This window comes from Penaeus vannamei, chromosome 28 (assembly GCF_042767895.1).
Source record: "Penaeus vannamei isolate JL-2024 chromosome 28, ASM4276789v1, whole genome shotgun sequence".
In the NCBI taxonomy this organism is placed as follows: domain Eukaryota; kingdom Metazoa; phylum Arthropoda; class Malacostraca; order Decapoda; family Penaeidae; genus Penaeus; species Penaeus vannamei.
Window position 1 is genome coordinate 23,406,155 of NC_091576.1, and position 10,000 is coordinate 23,416,154.

The following is a 10,000-nucleotide window of genomic DNA, read 5'->3' on the forward strand; positions in this document are numbered from 1 at the left end:
CGAAATGGGTGCAGCACCTGCCTTCGAGGCGTGGGGAATAGGGTTCGATTCCTAAGTGCTTTTGGTTTTATGATAGAAAAGGGAAATAAGATAAAAGACAGAAAAAGCTTATAGATGGCGTGATGAGTGAGTGTGTGTGTGTGTGTGTGTGTGTGTGTGTGTGTGTGTGTGTGTGTGTGTGTGTGTGTGTGTGTGTGTGTGTGTGTGTGTGTGTGTGTGTGCATGTACACACACTCACACACACACACACACACACACACACACACACACACACACACACACATATATATATATATATATATATATATATATATATATATATATATATATATATACATACATACATACATACATATATGTGCATGTGTGTGTGTGTGTGTGTGTGTGTGTGTGTGTGTGTGTGTGTGTGTGTGTGTGTGTGTATGTGCATGTGTGTGTGTGTGTGTATGTATGTATATGTCGTGGCCAGCTCCGTCGTCAGATAAACTGTAGCCGATGCCACTGCAACATCCTGTCGCGTTTATATATATATATATATATATATATATATATATATATATATATATATATATATATATATATATATATATATATATATATTATATATACATATATATATATATATATATATATATATATATATATATATATATATATATATATATATATATATATACTGATATTTACACAAATTGTCAAAGGCATCGTAATAATAACAGTTACCCCTTGAGTTGGAACATGGGGTACTACTCAAAGAAAACGTTTAGTAATGGAAAACTATTTTAATTTGGGGGGATTCGCTTCAACAGCCTTTTATTAATTTTATTCTTTCTGTTCTCCCTTAGTTATTAAGATATATTGATATATTCATTTTGATACTGGTGCAGTTTCATACAGCCTTCTTTTAAACAGAAAAATATATAAACAATCGATACAGCAAGTGTCATATTTCAATATTTTAAAAAATCGCCATCTGATATCTTTTCCTAGCTTTTGTTAAGAAAACAATGATGCCGTTTCGTTCTTGTACATTTATTGTAATAACTGAGTTTCGTGCGTAAATAAAGCGCGCATAACGTTACACGAAGGAGAATACGTTTCTGTTTTTAAAGAGGACAATACAGCAGTAATACAGAAGTATTACTGATTATTTACAATAACAAATGAATTTCTTTCACTGCGCAATTCCATATGTCTGACCCATATTACAAACAAAGAGGCCTGAAGAATTGCGCGGCAGTGACAGTGAAAGACAATAGACTGGCTGTTTTTTGTCATTTTTGAAATGTTTTGTTGTTGTTGTTTGTCTGTTTCTTTCACTGCATGCTTCTTACATTGGAAACTAAAAGAAATGTGCAATTTTAATTCGTAATTCCAATTTCTGTACCGTATGTAGTGGTCCAGAGTCCAGACGAGCGTTCTTGAAGTCATTCTAGCATTGTAATCAGCTTCGCAAATGTGTAGTGAAGCTTATTTAGTTCACATTACGTAAGCATGTTTTGTTTTTGCTTTGATCATTTACTGTATATCTTTCATGTTTTCTTTCTATTGACTGAGTTTCAATGCATTTTTTTTTCTATCTGTATGTACTCTCCTTCGTATACTTAAAAACTCTTACCACTATACTAAATACCATTTATAATAATTTCAGGTTTCTTTGCCACAAATATGTAACCTATTCGTTTTTACAAAACTAAATCATTACAACAGTTGTAAGATGAATTATCAGATAATGAATATTCTGAACTCAAATACAGGACACAGTTGTCATCGTTACTTTTATAACATTCGTAGAAGTTGGGATATTGAAACAACTTTATTCATAGTACCAATTTACTCCATTGTTACATATAAAAACAACCTTGTATTGACAGCTTAAAGACCCTAGCTATTGGTAGGAAAATATATACTGTATATTATACAACCCTATCAAAACAGTGCTATAATCTATACGACTTTCTGTACACAACACTTAAAATATAGGAAGAGAGAGAGAGAGAGAGAGGAAAAGCTATGAAGGAAGAAAAAAATATCTGTTTGGCAAACTCAGTGTCAAGGTTGGTTTGTTGAAATACTGAGTGTGACTGTACTAAGGCAAACCAACAAATATCTAAACATTTCTTTTTGCCTGCACCTTAATTCCTAAACCGACTTTAGTTCATCTGCCCTCTAAACCATTTTAATACATTTCTCATCCATACACGAATGTAAAATACAAGTATTTACACATTTTCTAGGGTGATGCAACCACCATAGTGTAATAACACCTCACTGGTTATAGTCTGGTGGCAGCACCGTGGATCTGGACACTTTGTAAACCTGAAAATGCCGCTACACATCCTTATATGAATTCTGTGATTCTAGTACCAAGTCCACAAGTCTGAACCAACCCAATACACACCAAAAATTCATGGATTAACATGGCCAAATATGATGAGGCGACCTATGTTTGATTACTTTTACAATGTGAGATTCTTTACCTTTTGATTTTTTAATAAGGGCTTCCATCTGTACCGGTCTGTTGTCAGATGAGGCTTCATAAACACCGATGTTGTGTCAGATTTGGATAAAGCCCTTAACTCTCTCCATTCGACTCCTGTGTAGGTATAAAGCGTAGTTGTTCTCCATCGCTTGCTGAAGGGGTTCCCACCATACTGCCAGGTAAAGGATGCCCCTGTAGTGTGCCATTAACATTCTCAATTATTAGTGCGCCAAGGGCATCTTGCTCTCTTGCAAACTGACTGATTCCAGCTATAATGGATCTCAGTGACAACGGTTAGAATTATATGTGCATGTGCAGTGTTGCGTCCACTGCTTCTCTAACCTCCAATAAAATTGTTTTCATGCGAGATAATAAAAAGAACGCATTAGTTTGAACCTGTGAACAACACACAGGGTATCTACAATATTTGCACATCTTAGTACGAATGCATCTTTCTGGAGATCATATTTTCCAACTTTAAGCAACTGCTGACACACTGACCTTTCTCCTCCTAGTCTCACGTTAAGGTGAAGCCCAGCGAAACATGCGTCAATACACCTCGCCTACAATGTACACAAAATGGATGAAGGCCTTTAATTATGATGATTCCTCTGCCGTCAATATCTCGGAGGGACTGACAATTACCCATTTATGCTGTTCACCTGCTCTGTGCACCCGTGAGATAAGGGACGTGGAAGGTCGGGTCTGGTTGTGGGTTTCATTCACAATATGAGTTTAGCAGCACTACTCTGTCCTGGAGACAATCACAGTCACTCTCAGGTCTTTCGGTACTTTCTTAAGATCAATTCAGTTTGTGATGCCCAAGTCCTAATACTTATATTTTCTTAGACGATGGAGATACGTTAAAACAATGGTCATTATCTGCCCAACTGTTGCTTTATTTCCTCTTCATAATCGTGTCTATTTTCACAGCACTTTAAAAAATCTAAGGGCTCTATTTTCTACCGATTATCCGCACAACAAACTATGCGTTTCTACTCAGCCTTTGATTGAAGTGTTCCTCTTGATGCACAAAGAAAACGTTAAGTGTGAGTGATATGTTTACATCTGTGTCGGCCACCTACTACAGCTCGCTTCTGTATGTGAAGAGGGAACAATTACAACAGATGTTTATATAATCGTATAAATCATGGGGAGGATGCATAAACAAGTTTGTGAATATGTTGGTGAGCATTGTCTTCTATTATGGCCATTAAAACGCAATATATATATATATATATATATATATATATATATATATATATATATATATATATATATATATATATACATATTTTTTTTTCTTTCCTTTTTTATTCTTTTTTTTTCTCTCTCTCTAGCCTCTTTTCTATTTTTGTGGTAGTTAATGACAACGCTTATATTTGTTAAAATGATGAAAGTAAACTTTTTTTTCGCAAGCCCTACGCTAATGAAAAGATAACAAAAATGCTCGGAACAACCTCTAAAAGGAGAACCTTCAGCCACTTTTGCTAGATCATAAGTATTCTTTCCTTAGTCCTTCTCAAACATAACTTCTGAAAAGTGATAATCTGTTCTCAACACCTTTAGTCCTAATCAAAGACAGGTTAGTGTTGTATGACATAAATTCAGTCAAGCCAACAGGTCTTTTGTGAAGCTCACAATCTTATTTGCCAGTTGCTGTTATGTGCTATTTCATTACCTGCCTTTTCCTCTGTTCTTCTCATTTCATTCTTGACATTTTACTTATCTTGGTTCTCCTTCTCGTACTCGAAAATATAATATACTCTTCGGTGCATCCCCTCCGTGCATTTTTATACCAATATACACTTTATTGTTTATTTCCGCGTCACATACAACCGGTTTGTTAAAATTGCCCGATCCAATGAATATTCATGATAAAGATATGTATATACATAGAAATAGATACATACCTATCAGTGTAGACATGCATATCTGCCGGGCAGGTAGATAAGTGTGTGTGTGTGTGTGTGTGTGTGTGTGTGTGTGTGTGTGTGTGTGTGTGTGTGTGTGTGTGTGTGTGTGTGTGTGTGTGTTTGTGTGTGTGTGTGTGTGTGTGTGTGTGTGTGTGTGTGTGTGTGTGTGTGTGTCTATATATATATATATATATATATATATATATATATATATATATATATATGCCAAATACATAGACATAAGCATTTATTTCTGTGTATATGCAAGTCCATACATGTGAAATTGGGTCGGACTTCCCGCAAATTTAACAAACTGACCGATGGAGTCGAGCTGCAATAACTGACCGAAAAAAAATGGCGTAAACATGTTGCTCACATATCCTGATGCTATTAGTATCGTCTTCCTCTGCCAAGACGCCATGACACTCAACAGCGGGAACGGAATCCTAACCCTAACGGCTCCCAAACTACTGAACTACCCCCGTTAACCCGGACTCGAAATACCAGCCGTCCTGCATCTTTTTTTTTTATCTTGTTTTCGACGCATTTCCCTCTCTTGGACGTTATTGCACAATGCAACCCGAGCAACATACGTCGTGGAACCTCCCCCTCTCTCCTTTCTTTACATGACGCAAGTGAACGCGGTGGTGAAACGTCCTTTTCTCGGGTTTATGTGGTAATTAAATACTGTCCTATATCTCTCTTTTAATTTGACAGTTAGTTGCCTCATATCATTTTTATTGGCTCGTCTGTTTGTTGTTGTTGTGAGCATATGGGAAGGGGAGGAAGGAAGGAGGGGGGAGAGGGGAGAGCGGAGAGTAGGAGGGGGAGGAGGAGAGTGAGAGGTCGGGGAAAAGGAGTAAGAGATGGGGAGGGAGAATAGGACGATGAGAAAGAAGGGCAGAGGAATGGGGTAAAGGAAAAAGGGATGAGAGAGAGAGAAGGAGGGAGGGAGGGAGGGAAAGAGAGAGACAGAGAGGGACAGAAAGATAATAATAATAAGTTACACAAATGTAGTACACTCAGGCTGTGACATAGAAAAAAAAAGAATGAAAAGACAACGCTTAAACAAAGAAACATCAACATAACTCGTTTTTCTAGTCAGAGAATGTCGCTCATTCAGAGCTTAAATCCTGATCCTCGAATATAAACCTACTTACATTCGACATAGTTTTAAACCCTTTTATTTTCGATGGCGCTACGCACAACCGTCACGCCTCTATCATATAATTATCACCGGAAAATATATTATGTAACCAAATTCCTACATTGAAATGCGTAAAGCTAACGAGTAATATTAGTCGCACACAGCATATCCATCATAGAACAGTATAAAGTTACAGAAATTTGGCAGCGACGTCACTGAGCAACTATGACGTCACAACACCAGCATGGCGCCAAAAAGGGAAATGTAAATGAAATTGATGACGTACGTATGACGTCACGCTTTCTGTGTGACATTTAACATGGGTGATTGCAATGTAATGAAATGAAATAAATGTTCTCTGGCAGTGATGCTAATTCCATTAATTTAAATAAAATATACAAAAACAATATCAAAACAACATTTATAGATATAATAAATGCGAACAAAATGTAGTTGTTAGAGATGTTAAATAACTAACAAACACATGTATATTTGTTTTGATTTTTAAATATCATAAATAACTTACATGAACAAAAATCTCTTGAATGTTGCTAAATACAGGATGATAATGTAAAGCATAGAGATCGCTGGGTTAAAATATTTCTTGAAAAGTGTGACGTGTAAAAAAAAAAAAAAAAAAAAAAAAATCTACAATTTAAGATACCTAATTAATATTTTGATTTTATATTGTCGTGCATATGATGATTGCATATATGGCATGATGGGATTGTCGACTTTGATCCATGTCTTTTCCCTGTCAATCATTGCAAAAAACAAGCATAGGACATTTATCTAATATACAATAATAGTGATGTGACCTTTACAGAGCTAGCTAATTGTAAACCATAAATCATCATGAATATATGAGTTTTTATAACAATTAATATGAATAAGAATAAGAATAATAGTGATAATGACAATAATGTCAATAATAATAGTAAAAGCAATAATGATAACAATACCAATGAATCATATAATTACAACTAATACTGATGATGCAAATAATAGCAATAATGACAATAAGAACCAATAACAAAAAATAAAAAAAATATTGCACTCTTCTATCAACCTCTGCAAAAAGCTGCAATGTTGCACTAGGTCTTGAACAGCTTCACAGCACAGACAACTTCTCCTTTGCTGCACATGCTGTAAAGAAAGGAAATAGATATTTTAGTTTCGTACATGGGAAGTCTAAATAAAAATTTGATTTATATAGGTAGCTGAACATGTGATCTGCTTGTTATCACTGTTTGCCTCTATTTTTTATCTATCTGTCTTTAATTAATTTCATTTTACATTCATTTATATTTTCTATTCTTTTATATATATATATATATATATATATATATATATATATATATATATATATATATATACATATATGTATATATACATCTAAATATATATATATATATATATATATATATATATATACATATACATATATATATACATACATATATATATACATATACATATATATATACATATATGTATATATATACATATATATACATATATATACATATATATATATATATATATATATATATATATATATATATATATATATATATTTGAAGAGAGGAATGTTTGTGGATTTTTTTTCTTCTTATAATTACATGGAGATGATATGTAATTCAGTGACTAATGATTTGACATGATAGGTAGATTCATCATACAATGCGCAATCTCTTAATATCCATCTCACTCTCTTTCTCTTTCTTTCTTCCTTTCTTTCTTTTTCTCCCCCCCCCCCTCTCTCTCCCTCCCTCTTTCTCTCTCTCTCTCTCTCTCTCTCTCTCTCTCTCTCTCTCTCTCTCTCTCTCTCTCTCTCTCTCTCTCTCTCTCTCTCTCTCTCGCTCTCTCTCTCTCTCTCTCTCTCTCTCTCTCTCTCTCTCTCTCTCTGTCTCTCTCTCTCTCTTTCTCTCTCTCTCTGTGTCTGTCTCTCTCTCTATCTCTCTCTCTCTCTCTCTCATTTATTTTCTATACACTCCTCCACTCAATATCCCTCTCTCTTTAATTCTCCTTATGTCTGCATTCGCAAACATACGTCCAGTCAGCCACACGTACTGTACATGTGCACCTATATATGCGAAAATGAATTAAGGCCATATTCTTTCCCCTTTCATTTTCAGTCTTTCGTTTTCTTTCTTTCTCCCTTCCTCCCTTCTTCCTCCCTGCCTCCCTTCTTCCCTTCCTTAAAGTTTTCCCTCAAGATCCAACTGTGTAAACAAAATTTTCTTCCACCTTGGTTCTTGAGTAATATTTCCCCTAGTTATGTGTTTGTTGAGAGAGGGGTGAGCGGGAGAGGGAGAAATGGAGAGAGGCAGGAGAGCGGGAGAGGGAGGGAGAGGAGGTAAAGGAGGAGAGAGAGGGGATGGAGAGATGTATAGCGAGCGAGAAAGAGAGATAGAGACAGACGGACAGGCAGACAGGCAGGCAAAGACAAGGAAAGAGAGAGAGAGAATTAAATAATTGAATATTGACAACAGTGACGAAATAACAACAATAATATGATAATAATACCAATATTGGCAACCAATATTTAAAAAAAAACAGTGATAAGAATGACAACACCAACGATAACAAACAATCAACAATAAGCATAACAACAGTAACGACTCCATTATTAACAACCGGAAGCCTACCACTAACAATATTATTATCATTATATATCATCATTACACGTATTACCAACCCACCAGTTCTCAATACTGGGCGTCTTCATGAAATCCTTCAGCTGGCTATACTGGGCGTCGGAGATGGTGCAGCCGCCCGGGAGGTGAACTGTCTCCGCCCCCCCTTCAGCCCACGCCCCTCCTCCTCCGCCGCCGCCGCCCTCGTCGTCGTAGCGGATGGGCAAGGCCGGTGGGGCGGACTCCTCTGCGGGTGAGAGGGGATCCGTGAGAGGGGGGGGTTTTGTAAAGGGGAGTGGGAGGGGAGGTTTTGTAAAGGGGGTGAGTGGGGATGAGAGGTGAGAGGGGAAAGGTCAGGGGGGGGGGGGGTTGTAAAGGGGGTGAGAGGGGGGGGGTTTGTAAAGGGGAGTGGGAGGGGAGGTTTTGTAAAGGGGGTGAGTGGGAATGAGAGGTGAGAGGGGAAAGGTCAGGAGGGGGGGGGATTGTAAAGGGGGTGAGAGGGGAAAGGTCATGGAGTGGGGGGGGAGAGGGTTTGTAAAGGGGGATGAGAGGGGGAAAGGCTAGGAAGGGGAGGTTTTGTAAGGACGGGGGTGAGTGGGAACGAGGGAAAGGTAGGGAGGGGAGGGAGGTTTTGTAAGGGGATGAGTGGGAATGAGAGGTGAGAGGGGAAAGATCAGAGAGGGGGGGGGGTTGTAAAGGGGGTGAGAGTTTTTTTTTGTAAAGGGGGTGAGAGGGAAGGTTTTCTAAGGAGGTGAGTGGGAATGAGAGGTGAGAGGGGAAAGGTCAGGAGGGGGGGAGGGGTTGTAAAGGGGGTGGGAGGGTTTTTTTTGTAAAGGGGATGAGAAGGAAGGTTTTCTAAGGAGGTGAGTGGGAATGAGAGGTGAGAGGGGAAAGATCAGAGAGGGGGGGTTGTAAAGGGGGTGAGAGGGTTTTTTTTTTTTAAGGGGGTGAGAGGGAACGAGGGGTCAGAGGGGGAAAGGTTAGGAAGGGGAGGTTTTTCAAGGGGGTGAGTGGGAATGAGAGGTGAAAGGTAGAGAGGGGAGCTTGCGTAAGGGGGATGAGTGGATAAGAGGGGGAAGGTCAGGGAGGGGAGGTTTTGTAAAGGGGGTGAGAGGGGAAAGGTCAGAGAAGGAAGGTTTTATAAGGGAAGTGAGAGGTAACGAGAGGTGAGAGGGGGAAGATCAGGGAGGGGAAGTTTTGTGAGGGGGAAATTAATAGTAAAGGAAAAGGGTGAGAGGGGAGCTGTGAGGAGAGGGGAAGATTTTATGTGAGGGTAGGTGGGTGGGTGGGTTACCTAAAAAGGAAATAGAGGGCTGAGAGGGGAACAGGCAGGAGAGGGAAGGTTTTCTCGGGTGGAGTTGGTGGGAAGGAGGAGGAAGAGGGGAAACGTGAGGGGAGGTTTAGAGAGAGGGGAAGAATGGGTTATGTGAGGAGGAAGGGGAGGGATGAAGTGGGATCTAGGAGAGAGGAGTGTTTATGAGGGGAAGTGAGTGAGAGGATGAGAGGGGAGAGTAGGTTAAGTGAGGGGAAGAAGAAAGGAAACTATGAGGAGAGGGGAGCCTTTGTGAGAGGGAGTGCGTGGGAGAATGAGAAGGGGAACTGTGAGGGTTGAGGGGAAATTTAGTCCGCCAGGATAGTAGTTTAGAAATAGGTGTGAGAGAGAAAGAGAGTGAGGGGAATGAAGGGTAAGTAGGAAAAGAGGGAAGAGGGGAGTGAGGGAAGAGGATGGAGCGGGGGTTGTAGGGTGGGAGGGAGAAGGGAGGGCTTAGATGGGAGACAATTTAGTCAAGTGAGACAAAAAAATCGTGTGAGGGGT

At 38.7% G+C, this 10,000-nt stretch overlaps 1 protein-coding gene across 1 annotated transcript in view; it reads right to left on the bottom strand.

Annotated features, from left to right (window-relative positions):
• Window positions 1-5,090: 5,090 nt before the first annotated feature.
• Window positions 5,091-10,000, bottom strand: part of LOC113822875 (uncharacterized) — a 66,675-nt gene continuing 61,765 nt past the window's right edge. The window contains exons 4-5 of the mRNA XM_070141947.1: window positions 8,251-8,431; window positions 5,091-6,691 (exon numbers count right to left, since the gene is read on the bottom strand). Coding sequence (XP_069998048.1) covers window positions 6,640-6,691; window positions 8,251-8,431 — 233 coding nt within the window. The 3' untranslated portion in view covers window positions 5,091-6,639. The remainder of the gene's footprint in view (window positions 6,692-8,250; window positions 8,432-10,000) is intronic.